This window comes from Patella vulgata, chromosome 5 (assembly GCF_932274485.2).
Source record: "Patella vulgata chromosome 5, xgPatVulg1.2, whole genome shotgun sequence".
Classification (NCBI taxonomy): Eukaryota; Metazoa; Mollusca; class Gastropoda; family Patellidae; genus Patella; species Patella vulgata.
In genome coordinates this window covers 54,730,130-54,746,222 of record NC_065883.2, presented here as the reverse complement: position 1 = coordinate 54,746,222, position 16,093 = coordinate 54,730,130, and the positions used below count along the sequence as shown (strand labels likewise).

General features: G+C 34.8%; 1 protein-coding gene across 2 annotated transcripts in view; it reads right to left on the bottom strand.

Annotated features, from left to right (window-relative positions):
* Nucleotides 1-14,396, bottom strand: part of LOC126821116 (polypeptide N-acetylgalactosaminyltransferase 2) — a 41,200-nt gene extending 26,804 nt beyond the window's left edge. For both annotated transcript variants that reach the window (XM_050549442.2, XM_050549443.2), the window contains exon 1: nt 14,252-14,396. In XM_050549442.2, coding sequence (XP_050405399.2) covers nt 14,252-14,344 — 93 coding nt within the window. In that variant the 5' untranslated portion in view covers nt 14,345-14,396. The remainder of the gene's footprint in view (nt 1-14,251) is intronic.
* Between the last annotated feature and the right edge of the window lie 1,697 nt (nt 14,397-16,093).

Genomic DNA, 16,093 nt, shown 5'->3' with positions numbered 1-16,093 from the left:
TCATCAGGAGTTGTAAGACACTATACCTACATGTATAGTGGCTTTCAAACTGTTTAGCAGATGCCTGAGCAAAATGATTTGTTTTAAATAGGTCAGTGGTTGAATTTTCTTTACCTTATTGAGTCTCTAGTATTAGTTGGAACACATCATTTAAACTTTACCACCGGTACATTTATTTCCTTGCTGAAAGTAATACAACCTCTTTAAACTGAAGGAAACCAGTATATCTCTTACAGAAGCAGGCCTTCCACTTCGAAAATTTTGACTGTCGGCCATTTTTGATAACTCATACAAATTAAATTCCTATTACATGTAACCTTTACATGAAGCCTTTGTGGTTAATATGGATCATTACTTACCATATAAGGCATTGCTTACGGCACTAGTTAAATGGTTGATTTTGGCACAAATCAAGAAGGCCAATAACAGACGAAATGAAATGAAATGAAATGGGGTTTAACGTCCTACTGTTCTGCTTCGAACTTGGCTAATGAAGACGGGCAAACGCCATACAGTGTACTATGAGGGCACTACGGCCTACTCTTACATCGAATTCCAACTATCAAGGGATCTTTAAGGTGCACGGCAATTTGTACATGGGACCTGGTTTTTTCGTACCATCCAAACGACTAGACAGCAGTCCTTGTCAGGCTCTCAGTGCTGCATCACTGACAAGTGAGAACCACACTGGAAAATCTGGATGAACTTTCTCAGCCAATGCAGGGATCGAACACCAGACCTCCATGCCAGCGAGCCAGCGCCTTACCCACTTAGCCACCCCAATAACAGACATGATAATACGCGGAAGCTGGCTATGTCTTTTTATGAGTGATTAAACTACCAATGTAATTTCAAAATACCATTTTATATAGAAGAAAATGATGAATAGTTATCATGAACTATTCTTATCACAAACGTTTTGATTTCGTTTTCTATTGCAGTAGGAATGTTAATTATTGAGGAATATTACTGACATAATAAAGTTGAAGCCAGTACGGGAATTAAATATGAAAAATAGTGAGGATCACCTGTTTTTTTGTAATAAGCATAAACACCATTTAGAACAAATTAGAACAGATATGCTACATAACATAAGAAATATCTCTAGTTGAAATCCATAAGAGGGAATGGAAGCTTTACTGACCTTATTTCCTGAAGCGGATAATGACTTCTGGTGACCTACGAATTGTCTGTCCTGCAAAATTTTGAAATAGCAACCCTGATGCAAGGGTATACTATTGAACCCTGTATGACGGTCATGGTGACCTGGCTCTTGTCAATACTAATATTTAGTGAGTTACCATATTTAGCACTCAAATAATGTATCCAATATCTATTAGCTGATACATGTACCTAAAGACAGATATCATTATGAGTTTACAATATTGCAATACCAAATTTGTTTTCAGATTTTAGATATTGCCAGATCATAAGCTTATATATGATGTTTTATTTCTTCTGAAACCCATCATATATAAAGAAATGCTATGTTTATAATAAACCAGATGCTATATTTGTATCAGACAGTTAAACGGATGTTAAATACACATTTTCTTTTTATATCATCAATTAACAGTAAAACCTGGCACAAAGTACAGTGTATAAAAGAAATCCCATTAAAACAAACAGGATCCGCTAATGCCAAAAACAAAATTCTTTTTATATAAACTCCCAATAACATCCTTCACTCGGATTAAAAACTTGAAATGCTGTACCTATAAATATGTGCAATCACTCCATATATCATTTTGAAGTTAAATATGTAGAAGTTCTAATAAATGCATTTAGTTACAATATATCTTTAAAATTAGAACACAGATGACACTAATTACTGTAGTGTACATTTGAAAATAAAAATCCATTAATAATTCAAATACTGTCTCTACAGTTTGTGTAAGCTTATATCCACTGTATATAAATGTATGGTAAAATCATTAACAAAAAGAACCCCAACCTTTTCTAGGATTAAATTTCAACATATTTCAACACAAATAGACTAAATACCCTTCAACTGCACTATTGGTTATACATTTACTTGTCCTATAATGCATCTATACTTGTCAATCTATGCCATGATTCAACATTAAACAGGATACAAACATAGACTACTTTTAGAACAAATGATATACAATTTCTGTTCATTTCATAAGTTGTCATTACATATAGTATATTAAAGCACCAACATGACAGGAAAGCAAAATTAAATACAGATATAGAACATATTTTATTAAAAGACATGATTCAAATCGATCAATTCTAACTGAAATTTTGGCGATTTAAGGTTTACATACTTGGTCTCTTTCGATTTCATACAGCAATCTTGGGCAAATATAGTTACATAATACCAACAACCTTCACATTAAAATAGTAGATACATGTACATGTATATAGATTTGACTTCTGAGATGTTAATGATCTGGCCTGTTGATTATTTGTAACATGTGCATTTCAAAGTCTGGTTCATGATGGACAGCTTCCTTTCTCAGTTAGTCTAATCAGAAAGTATGGGTTTTTTCTTCTGTATTAGCAATCATACAAAAATTACTGACAAATAAAAAGAAGTTTTTTGATATTCTAGTCTATTAATTATTGTACATGTATCTCGACTTGTCTGGATATCAAATGCATCATTTTGACTTGGTCAACAGTGATCTCACAAGACGTCTGTCATTAATTAGTTTGTGTTGCTTGTTTCTATGGATTGGAATGGAAGTCTTTCATATTTTAATGTGGACGTACAAAAATCAGATTTTTGATACTGTTGCCAAATTGTGCTGTGCTGTATATATTGACATTCAGACAAGCGTTTTGGGGTTTGTTTTATTTTAGATGTTCCACTGTTCTGGCACTGAGCCTCTCCCATGGCGTTTATTAGTAATAATGCACACTCTTAGATCCGTATAATGTACATTTAGCAATCTATACAACAGTATTATCAGAAACTGAGGGTTATGACTTATCTAATCTCAAAAACAATAAAAATAGCTTCCAAACAAAGTATGCAGATTACAATATTATCAAAATTCAGCCCTTCAAAGACTTGGTCTTTATTTTTGCAAATCGCGTTTTAACATTTACATTTGTATGCCACCTTTGTATGCTTAAACGAGTTAGCATTAATGTAAACTACTTATTATGGTTTATCCAGAAGAAATCTTTTTTACAAAATACATGTAGACAATTATAATTGCTAAAAATAATTAAATGTGGTACTGCAGGTTATATGGTTGTGTTTGTATTTGAGGGTTTATTCATGTTAAGATTAATAAGAGGTTTATTTGGTACCCGGTTTGGCACAGGTGAAACAGCATCAGTCATCTAAATGTTTCCTATTTCAATACTGTGCTTATTTTCAACAGCCGAAAATTGATTTATCCTGTTACCGGTACTTTATTTTTGTTCATTGTGTTTATGTTACTCTCTGCTTGAGAGACGCCAACTATATTTTTAATAGTATGAATCTTTGGTGTAGTATTTTTCAGTTATTTCTTTGGGGTTTATTTTTATACTAATAATTATTACCGTAGTGGGCCCACTGCAGAAATGTCAAGGGTTTAACCCTCATATTTTGTAAGCATAAAAAGAGAAAACACACAGCCAAACCATGACACTAGTATTTCAAGAAGATAGCTATTTGATTTCCATAACACTAACAGGAATCAATATCAGAGTTAATTTGTGTACATGGAATTTACATATAATACATGATGTCAAATTCGATTTGTCTGAGTCTTTAAGATGGTCTTTGAATTAAAGCAATAAGCAAAGTTAATAGGCAAATATTATTTATGCATGTTGGCCAATTTTGATAAGTTTCCCAGTGGAATTGGATTATTAAGCTTTACTAATGGACCATATATATTGCTCTATGCAGTGGTTCCCAACCTTTTGTGGGTTGGGACCCCTTTCCAGAAACCATCGTCTGATTGCGACCCCTGGAAGAACAAAGTCACCTTTTACTATGAAACATCATCATTATTTACAGATCAAAATGTTGCAATGAGAGGCTGAGGAAACAAATTGTGAGTGTGAGAGAGGAAAGACAATTGGCAATGTGGTAAGAGGTGTGTGGATCAGAGATTTATGAGGGCTGGTTGAAAAATTCAAAGCCTATCTGTGACAGACCTGTACAAAGGCAATGGTTTCCATTTTTTTCTAAATAGTCTCCTTCCAGGTTTACACACTTAGGCTCACAATGTTGCAAGGCTTGGACGCCTGTCAGGAACAAATTTTTTTCAGCCACCCTAAAAAAGTCGTTCACTGCTGACATGGCGTCATTATTACTAGGAAAATGACGAACTGCTAGTTTCTTTTTCATTTTTGGAAACAGGTCTCATCCATGGTTACAAATCTGGCCAAAAATACTATCAGGATCTGCATCAAAATGGTGCAGATGGTGATGGGGTGTCAGGAGCTGGACACGTTTCTGATCCGCAGTCAAGAGCTTTGGCACCCATCTCGCAGAAACTTTTGTCATTCCTATCTCGTTGGCGATAATGTGCTCAACTCTCCAATTAGAGATGCCCACAACATTGGCAATATTATGTCAAATCGAGGGGTCAATCATCCATCAATATGTCATGCACCCAGGTAATGTTTTGTTGAATGGTTGCCGTTGATTGTCTTCCAGAACTCTGCTCATTGTCAAGGCTCTCTTTGCCATACTTAAATTCCACAGCCCACTTCTTTACTGTGGAAAGGGAAGGGATATCATTCCCTCGCTGGCGATAATGTACTCAATCCTCTTATGAGAGACGCCCACAACACTGGCAATATGTCATGCACCCGGGTAATGTTTCTTGAATGACTGCTGTTGATGGTCTTTTCCCTGACGCGGGTCTTCATCAAGGCTCACGCTTAAATTCTACAGCCAACTTCTTTACGGTGGAAAAGGAAGGGGCACCATCCCCTTGAATGGAGACCATGTCGGCATGTATTTGTGTTGGGGTTAGTCAGTTCAGTTGCAGGTACTTGATGGATGCCCTATAGCCAGTTTGTCTGGCAATAATAACACTACAGTTGCAGTTCTTATGTCTATGAAACATCCAATGATTGTACTTGTTGGTGGCAAAAGTTTGTCTCAACCCAATCGATCTATCCATTTCAGGCTTAGAACTTTTTAGCCAGCTCTTGTATATATGATTTTCATGAAAACATAGCATTTATTCAAACGTTTCAGAGAGAGAGGGGGGAAATGGGGTTTAACGTCCACTCGACACAAACTAGGTCATTTCGGGACTAACACATGGTTCAATTTTATTTCAATAATTCGCTTTCGCATAGGAGTCATTAGCAGTGGGAGGGAACTGGAGGACCCAGAGAAAACCCACAAGGTTAGACAGGCGACCCTACTCCTTGTCACAAACGTTTCAGAGTAGTCTACTGCATCTGCAACCCCACAAAAAGTGCTCTACAACCCCAGGTGGGGTCATGACCCAGACATTGGGAACCCAGGCTGTATAATGTGATATAATTCAGAAACAGTCTGATGGCTAGTTCCATATTTACCATTCACAATATTTTAAAAATATAAGTAACTAAACTAAAAAATAATGAAATATTTCAAACAGCCTTCTTATTCTGGAATTCATAAGGGTGTTGAGGGTGTGTGTGTGTGTGTATGGTGGTGTTTGAGGGAAAGGTGATTCTGCACTTTCCATGATGTGTGTATAAAGATATTAAACCCCTGTTCATTTGAATTTTATAGTGAGCTATATTTTTTTTTTATAAAAGCTTATACATGTATTAACTAGCAAACACCAGACTGGTTGATGACAATGATTGAGTCGCTTTCAAAAAAGCTGATTAGAATTAACCTTGTATAACAAAGGTAGATATTTGATCGAGGTTTAAATCAAAGAAATACTTTGTTAAAAGTGTTACACCCAACTTGAAGAGCAGGATTAGGTAATTCCACCGAAAGATAAACATTTGACTAGTTGCAAGATTTGTATCTTTTCGGTGCTTGTAAGCCGCATGTCAGTAAAATAACACAAAACAAATAAATACTATCAAACACAATGATTTGAATGAAGGTGTTATGTAAATTTCAACAGTTGGATATAATTTCTACATGTATGTAAAGTCAGACTTTATTGGTATAACTTTTGTCTATTTCAGTGCACTGTAGTGACTGTACATCTAAACTTTAGCCCAAAAATAAATCACCATTTTCTGATGTGGAGTAATGTCTTGGCATTTCTACAATTAACTATCGGTTTAATATAATAAGTGGCAAAACTGCTGAATTAAAGAAAATTTTAAGTCACACAAAAAGAAAAAAAATTTGGAAATAAAATCTGAAATTAATTTAATCTGAACCATCAGGCCTCAGATAGGTGTGACATTATTCGACTTACATGTACATGTATATTTGTCATGTGAAATTAGATAGATTAGAGGTGTAAATTCTCTTTTCTGATTTAACAGACTTCGAATGATTCTTCAATTCTTTAATATACCGGAACATAAATATACATATATCGTCATACAGTACTGACAGGCCAGTTACTGCTCTTAGTAAGGGATCATAACTGGTGACTCCTTCAATGTACAAATTTTTGTTACATTTAATTTAAGGATAATCAGATAATAGGATAAAAACAAATCTTGTAATTAAAACTGACATGTCGATAGATGAACAATGCATAAACTGTTAAACAATATGATAAATCAACAAAAACAATAGATGGGATTAAGGTCGTTACCCAATGACGGCTTGAAAAGTGGTGACAGGTTAACGACTTGCTAGCCAGTTGATCTTAAACTACTTAAAGTGGTTAATTTAAAAAACATTAATTATCTTAGCGATTGGCAGATTATCACACCATTATAATAGTATGCAAAATCTGTCAATTGATCCAAATGTACATGTTTTAGTCCAGCTGACATGTAAAATCATTTATGCTAATATTCTTTACAATGGTTCATGCTTATACAGTTAGGGCTATATATCTGAAGATCATCAATAACCAGTTAAAATTCAAACAAAGGAGGAGTTCCTGATTTCATAGGCTATCTGATTATAAATGTTAGTTTGTGTACAGACCAGACAATCAGCCAGACACTTGGCAATAGCCTGGACTTACTGCCAACCATGTATAGAAACTGAAAGTTTGTATTTCTTTGAAATTCTTTCAAAAAGAATGACTGATGGTCAGATAGTTGTACAGGACAAGGATAAAAGCTGTTTTATTCACCATCAAAATGGGACTTCATATAACTGTTCCTTTAAGTTTGTGTATTTTATCCTGGAATTTCCATTTTTCTGGAACAGATCAAACAGCATGACTCTTCAAACTATTAGTAAATTGCAAACATGCGGGAAATTACTGAAATTGAATGAGGAATACCAAGTGATTTTGCACAAGTCAAAAAAATAAAATGTGCATACTATCATTTTAATACATGTGCCAAGAAGCCCAAGATGTTTGTAATATTCTTACGATTTGCATAATTTTCTTCACAACGAAAACTGATTTTCTTTTTTCATTGTCAGGTGTAGCAGCAAGTAATATAATAATACACATTAGTTCATTCATGCTGGTTCTTATTGTAACAGAGAAACTCACTAAAGAGTTACAGTGTGCTTATGTTTTTGAATTACCCTCCAAAAGACTCAAAACCATATGCCAAAACAGCATTCTCATTTTGTACACAATCAAGTAAACCAGAGCATATAACACCAGCAAAGACATTATCCAGTTTCCTATACAAGTACATATAACAATCCAATGATTTCCTTCATGCTTAGTAACAAGAAAAATTTAAAGAGAATTTTAGGGGGTAGTGGAACTAATTTTTGATTTTAATACAAATCAACCAGCATTGAGTATAGAGTGTTTGATGTTTTAACAATAAAAAGTGAAAGGGTTCTGAGAGGAATTACTCCAGCCCCTAATTTTAAGGGCACTAATGATTTAGGTCAAATAAAGCATTGAATTGGGTTGATCCGGCATGCTTTTCAGGTTGGGACAAAATTTATAGTATTAAAGTTTTGTTTCAAAGTACTATGTGCCAATCAGTTTGTATACATTTTGTTAATCCCCCCTCTTCCTCAGACCACACCCCACCCTCAAGCCAAAGCCACAACCACACTTTCTAGAAATTCATGATACACCACTGGTGAAACATCTGAGAGCATATTTACTACATTGTATATTGTACAGTAACTGTTATAAACATGGGTGCAAGAAAAGTTCAATAAACACAGATAATTAATACACTATCAGTATCAGACATGTACCCATCTCAAACAACACAGGCATGTAATAAACAAAATAATTATATGTGTACATAGTTTGCTGTACATAGAAGTCATTTTGTGATCAATTTATAGCCAGCCTATAATAATACTATCCACTATGTGTATTACCAAGGACAACAGGTACAAATCTGTTAATTAGAAGTATATCTTTGAAAGATGTTCTTAATCAAATCTTGGATACTTGTGGGCACTCAAAAACAAAGAATATTTTTTATCATCATATCAAATCAACATATATATATTACACTGTATGTATAATGTTTGGTTTTGTCTTATAATATTTATATTTATTCAAACCCTTCCTACACTGTACTTGAAGCCTGGGTGCACCTGAAAGTTATGTACATGTATACATTTGTAGTCATTTTCTGTATTTAAATTTAACATACATAAGGGCTGAAACATGTTCTTATATAGAAGTCTAGACAATTAACTCAAAAGGGTTACATATGTACATGCCATTTAGAAACAAGATATTCTTCAGTAGCTGACTGACATTCTAAATAAGATTTCAATAATTTTTTGACAAATAATATGCTTTTTGATAATACCACTTTTTTAAAGTCTATACCGTCTTTTAGTCTGGAGTATTGTGCCATGAAACTCCAAGAATGCAATAATTCCAAAGATCAGCACAGTTAAAAACGGTGTCAAAATATCTACCCAAAGAAATAAGCTGGTTGTTTTTCTTAAATGTTTGATGATTCATCTATTGTCAATATGTACCAGATGATAAATGTCAAACTGAAAACTCTTTAAGTTTAATTTTCCAATTTTCTGTATGTTTTCATATCCCCCCAGAGTGTAATTATCTACTATAGAAAACAGCACGCCCCTCATGTAAAAGTTTATGGTTGAAATACATTAACAATTTAAAGCTGCCATACACTTGTCAAACAGACAAGCTGATTGACAGCTTCAATACAGGCTATCCCCCTCCAGCTGTTTTACTTGCCTGCAGTTTTACTGTTGGTTAAAAGGGTCAGTATCTCCACCCAAGTTCTGTAGTCATTCTTTCCTATGGAGATTCGATCCACTCTTTTAGTGACTTTGCTTTTAATAAAGTTCACCAAAGAAAGGACGCATAACTTTTTGTAACCTATTTAAATAGGTAAAGAGTACATATTTAAAGTTCCTGAGCTATAATGAACATGTTTGATTTAGAAATAGGGTATTGGATTGGATAAATCTAATATTTCCATTAGTGATGGAGCAAGCTCTATGTCAATGTGATTGAATTTTTATTTTGAAAGATTATACAGGAGTAATACTAATAGCAGTGTTTATTAATTTAGTTTTCTCTTTAGCTTACAGTGTCAAAAGTGTAACACACAATCCCGAATCTGTGGTATCTCAATGCTGACTTTATATAATAAATGCAATTTCATGAATACCTGGTCAGTTTGGAAATAACTCATAATATGGTAACTTTGACTATACAACCAGTGATGTACAGAGAGAGGCACCATATGGTGGGGACCGGGGCAAACGCCTTGGTTGTATGCCTCTGAAGACTCAAGTACAAAGACTAACACAGAAATGTGACATGTTAAAAGAGATTTAAATATAAATCAGCGAAATTAATTTTAAGTTACGAAAAAGCTACAACACTCATAGATTTATCACTACTTTATATTTAATCTTAATCAGCATTACCCACAGCATTTACATGTAACAGGTTCTCTACTCTGGTTTTGATTATAAAATAAAAACATGGATCCACATTCAGGTTCTGGGGCTGCAGGACAGCTTCTACAACAAAATTAACAGCAGTAACTTCAAATTTAAGAAAACTTAATTTCAATTTTACTCTTTGATTGTGGAGAAAAGTTTAATTATTTAAGAGATATATCAAACAGCTCTATACAAATACATCATTTATTGAAAAACAATTTACTCTGAAGAAATTATGGCAATCTCAATTTCACAAATTTGAAAGTGAATTGTACTTGGAAAATAGCCCATTTCAACAAGATAATGTAAGTTAGTTGACTGTAATATGATAGTTTTAAAATCTTTTTGAAAAGAAAAGGAACTCATAAAAATAAAATCATGCCAAGATCCAAATGCCAAGTCCACTTCTTACAGTCAAATAAAATCAACAGTTTTCTTTTTTGGACTCAAATAAAAAAAAGTCTAGTTTTGAGAAAAAAAAATTCATGGCACTGTTGCTGAATACTGTATACATGTCTATGCTCAAAATAAACTCACTGACCACCTAGAAGTCTAAAGCCAACACACTGTCAAAAAAACCACAATTAGTGAATGGATGCACAGTCTACTGATTTAATCAATGTTTAAAATATCAAGATTTTTTTTTTTTATATCAATTTCAGAGCCAGAACAAAACTGGTCACCTTGGGACTACAACCATGCTTAAATGTTTGAAGTATGGTATTATATATCTTTATACATAAAAATAAAAGTCCTTTGTTTATGAAGGGTTTGTTAAATTACATGAATCAACACACTTCTTAGATACGGTACAACTTGATTTTATGTCAAGAAAGTGATACTGTACCATGCCATATGGCATGACTTTAGAAATGTATAACATTGTTTATTCTGTTTAAATCCACCTTTAGTACTAGGGCTGGCTGAAAAGTTCTAAGCCTACATGTATATGTGAAAGAACTGTACAAAGTCAATGGTTTCCATTTCTACATAGTCCCCATTGAGGTGTACACACTTTTGCCAATGATATTGCAAAGCCTGGAACTGGAAGCCGGCCAGGAACAAATTTTCTTCAGCAAGCCTAAAAAAGTCATTCATAGCCGACAGCACGTCATTATTACTACTAATATAGACCAGCTACTTCCTTTTTCATTTTAGGAAACAGGTCTCATCCATGGTTACCAATTTGGTCAAAATTTATCAGGATCTGCCTCAAAACTATGCAAATTGTGACGGGATGTCAAGAATCTTGACACGTTTCTGATCCTCAGTCAAGAGCTTTGGCATCCATCTTTCAGAAACTTTTGTTATTCCCAACTGGTTGGCTCAACCCTCTCATGAGAGATGCCTGCAACACTCGCAATATGTCGAGTGGTCGATAGTTGATCAACCATCTATATGTCATGCACCTGGGTAATGTTTTGTTGAATGGTTGCCATTGATGGCCTTCCAGGACGCGGATCATTGTCCAGACTCTCCCTGCCATGCTTAAATTCAGCAGCCCATTTCTTTACTGTGAAAAAGGAAGGGGCATCATCCCCTAAAGTGGAGACCATGTTGGCATGTATCGGTGTTGGGATTAATCCTTTCAGTTGCAGTTACCTGATGACTGCCCTATAGCCAGTTTTGTCCATTTCTGGTGATTTCAATGGGTAGGTTCACAAGATGGTCTGGTGCGAAGACAATAACGCTAGTTACAGTTCTTATATGTATTCCAACCTTGTGGGTTTTCTCCGGGTCCTCCGGTTTCCTCCCACTGCTAAAGACCCCTTACGCGCAAGTGAATTATTGAAATAAAATTAAACCATATGTTAGTCCCAAAATGACCTAGTTTGTGTCGAGTGGATGTTAAACCCCATTTCTCTCTCTCTCTCTTATATGTATGTCTATGGTTCATTCAATGATTGTACTTGTTGGTGGCAAAAGTTTCTTTCTATCCATCTGATCTATCCTTTTCTGGTTTAGAACTTTTCAGCACAAGCCCACATATAATATTTAATAATCACCCTGGTTGCACACATGTATATTACATACATGTACAGTATGTCATACATGTGTCAATTTATTCAGCTAAAATGATACCCTGGCTAGATATGCATTTAGTGTAATGTCAGTGTTATAATTATAATACTTATATACTTTCAAATTTTAAAGGCTTACAGTTTAAATTGAACAAATGCTTTTTTTTTTTTAATACCACACAGTATATAAAATTTAAACATTCACTGATCAATACAGTTTATTTATTTGTGTATAATAAATCATAGTAATTGTTATCCATAATTAGTGTTTTAATTCTATAGTTTTCCTGTATTTTTATTTAAATTAGACAAATTTATGTACTGGCACTGCATGTATGTACACTCAAAAAGTAAACCCAAAAACAAGAGACCATGGGCAGTTGGGCATTGACCATCCCAGTGACGGATTACCTATTATTGGTCTTTTAATAGTATGACATTGTTCATTTAGGACTATGGAGCAATATGACTACAGGGTACATTTGTAATGATTTGATGTAACAGGTTGTTCAACCAAAAAACCTTTTAAGACTGAACTGCTTATAGCTCAAAGATATTCAAACCACATTTATTTAACAACATACTTGAAATTGGAGACAGCATGATGAAACATAAATAAATTATCTTCCATTGGGTTGAGAAGTGAAAGCAATAAACCAAATGTAGGGTTCCAATGTATTCATGTCTACTTGTACAAGCCAGCCCAAGTAAAGTATAAAATAAACTTTATGAAGAATTGACTGGCTTGTACAAAAAGTATAGCAATTTATAAAAAGGAATGGGCCAGAATATCATATCAGAATTGATCTGATTTGACTAATTAAGGATATTAGGAAAATATCATTCTTTTATTTTGTTTGCAAACTATTTGCAAACCAGATCACTGTCATTTCCAAACAAATGGCATGGACAAAGAAATATTTTTGCTGCATGTATAAGTGTAGTTGTCTTTGAGAACAGTAATAAATAATAATGTATATAATCAATAAATCCCCTTTCCACAAAAAAAAAACCAAATTACTTCATTACAACATAAAAAAAAAAATCTCCTGAATAATTCTGTAAGAAATATTCTTTATCGGATTACTTGAACATCAAGTTTAAGGAATTAACTATTTAGTAGAGCAAAGTATTTTGCACCAGCCTATCTACATATATAACTACAGATTATGCCATGCATGACTTGTAACAAATCTTAACATTAACAGGCAAGTATGTCTCAAATTGAAAATGATTTTGAATCTTTAAATATAACAACTTCATGATTATTTACAATTACTTGGCCTGTGTGCTTTGTAAAATAATAACCTTATGACCCAATGTCATGTTCATAACTTAAACAAACCCATATCTTCAAAATCTACCAGCGGTTACCTTTGTTATCTTTAATTTATTAATGTGAATATCTATAGCATTTGTAGGTAATACATGATAAGCAAGTTGGTCAGTTCACAACCGAATAAAACTGCTCAAAACAATTAAATCTATATATTTCATTGAAAACAATATATTTGATTATGGATGATATACTGACATATAATATGTCACCATTGGCATATCATTCAATGGGCTGTTGTTACAGTACTCAGTAGACAGAGGTAAATTTATACTGATATTAGAGATATTTGATCCTAAAAAAAGGTTTGAAAAGACGTGGCTCCTAAAATATTATGCCACTGCATGATTTATGAGAAATATATTCTTCTTAGTATAAGTTCTTAAGTTTTCGCTGAAATACATCAGTATACCCATATCTAAAAAAAAAGTTTGAAAAGACATGGGCTATGGCTCCTAAAATATTATGCCATTGCATTATTTATGAGAAAGATTCTAAATTAAATATAAGTTCTTTAGTGACTTTACTCTAATAGTGTTCGCTGAAACCCATTAGTATACCCATATTTCACGGCTTGAAGTGGTCATAATGATAACGTTAGATTAGAACGTAAATGATTTGTATATAACTCGTACTAAACTGGACCTTTCGTTTACTTTCACAAGCGGATAATGGATGAATCATATTAGTCTACTTCTGGTTAATGGCTTTGCCAAAAGCAGTGCTAGTTTTTTTCGGTTACCCTGGCTCGCCATAATTCCATGCCATTTAGTTTTCTATCGCGCGCCGTGACGGTTAGCTTGATCTATAAACATGCCTAATTCGCACTGTGTCGCCGACGTTATCATTATCATTCATTGTTACTGGGAAGTGCTTAACGAAATGAGATTTTTCTAAATGGATGCGTTGCAATTATGTGATTACTGAAAATATTTAAATACTAATGCCACTTACTTGGTCTTCACTAGCTTTGTAGACATAATAAACTATCCCTAATAACCAAAGGCTAGCTAGCCCTAGCAGCAGACGAAATTTCCGTCGTACCATGAGACTGTCGCGCGCTCATCTGCCATCTACATCTTACACCATTATTAACCAATGAAAGCCGAGAAGAATGTTTACTCCGCACAATGAAAATAACGTCAGATTGTATCACCGTTATCCAGTATTTTTTTCTTAACGCATGATTATCAAGCGTGACATACAAGTCTATTCTATGCCGGCTGGGGTTTGATCACTGATCTATAGATCAGTGATTTGACAGACTTGGTCGCCAGCAATGACGATATGCATTACATACGAAAGTCTGGCTAATGTTATCTACACTTGAACCGGCCAGCTTGATAATGATTATTAACTTTTTTCTGGAAATAAAAAAAAGTGGCGGGCCATTCGACGAGCTGGGAAATAAGGGTCGCCCCTATTGACAATTAATGATTATGCTAACTTTCTAAAAATAAAATGATTTTGACATTGATCCAGCAGGCCCTGTGAAAAAAAATTCAACAATAAAAAAAATAGATATACATTACCAGTTAATATTAAAGCCCCCCCCCCCCCCCCCGAGGACACTTCCCGCCCCCCTCTTTGCTCCGAGCTAGCAGGCCCGTAGCCAGAGGGGGGGGCAATGCCCCCCCCCCCCCCGAAAAAATGTTTTACCCCCCTCCCCGAAAATAATTTGCCGACTATAGCTCTAAAATACCTACTGTAGACTGTGCCGGGTGTGCCCCCCCCCTAAAAACTTCACTGCTCCTCCGAAGCTAGCAAGCTGGCTACGGGCCTGGTTACGGCCCTGTGATCCGGTCAGTTCATGGCTTATTAATGATAAATGCTGCCAAGTGTTCACGAAAGAGTAACATCAGTATATCTTGCCCCGCGAATATGACGGCTCCCGTATTAATCTATTCCTTTAGGAACGGTCTCTGCATAGGCGTACGAGTCAGGGGGGGGGGGCAGCTGGCCCCCTAACTTTCGGGCAAGCCGACTTTTCGGGCAGAAGGGTAAAGTGAAAAAAAAAATAAAGAGCCCGAATAGCAGTAAAACGCGTTTGCGGCCGTCAAATATTCCAAAATTTTCTTCGGGGGTCCATACAAGGTCAGTTCTGCTTCTTCACCTCTCGAAGAAAACCGGCACCGCTGTCTGTAAACCTGACATTTTTTCGGGCATTTCTAGTTTTTCTTCCCTAATGTCATTGAGCCCTAATAAAACACTAATTTTACTTTTCTTTTAATTGAATACCACAAGTTGACTATGGATTAAAACATTTTATCTGGAGCCACTCTACTTTGTGCGACATTTTTCGAGCATCGATTATTATTTGTGAATGCAGCTGCATCGGTCTGATTGGATGGTTGGAATTCAGAATGGGATTTCGGTTCGGGCCCGTATCTAGACACCATTAAGCGGGGGGGGGGGGGCATTACCTTTCGGTAGGGGGGGCGAACATTTTGAGGAAATTTTCGGAAAGGTCATTCTAACAGACTGTTGTAATCATCATGCTATGTAGTTACCTAGGCGTCTAATAAGCATTTTAAAATAAGTATTCAAACAAAAAAAAAATCGTGATTTTTTAAATTTATTTAAAACTATTTTAGATTAGTACAAAAAAAATGGTTTATAAGTAATGAGATACCGTGGGATTAATATGCGCATAGTCGCCTGAATTATACCTCCTCCTGCTTAGGGAAGCGTTGTAATCATCATGCTATGTAGTTACCTAGGCGTCTAATAAGCATTTTAAAATAAGTATTCAAACAAAAAAAAAATCGTGATTTTTTAAATTTATTTAAAACTATT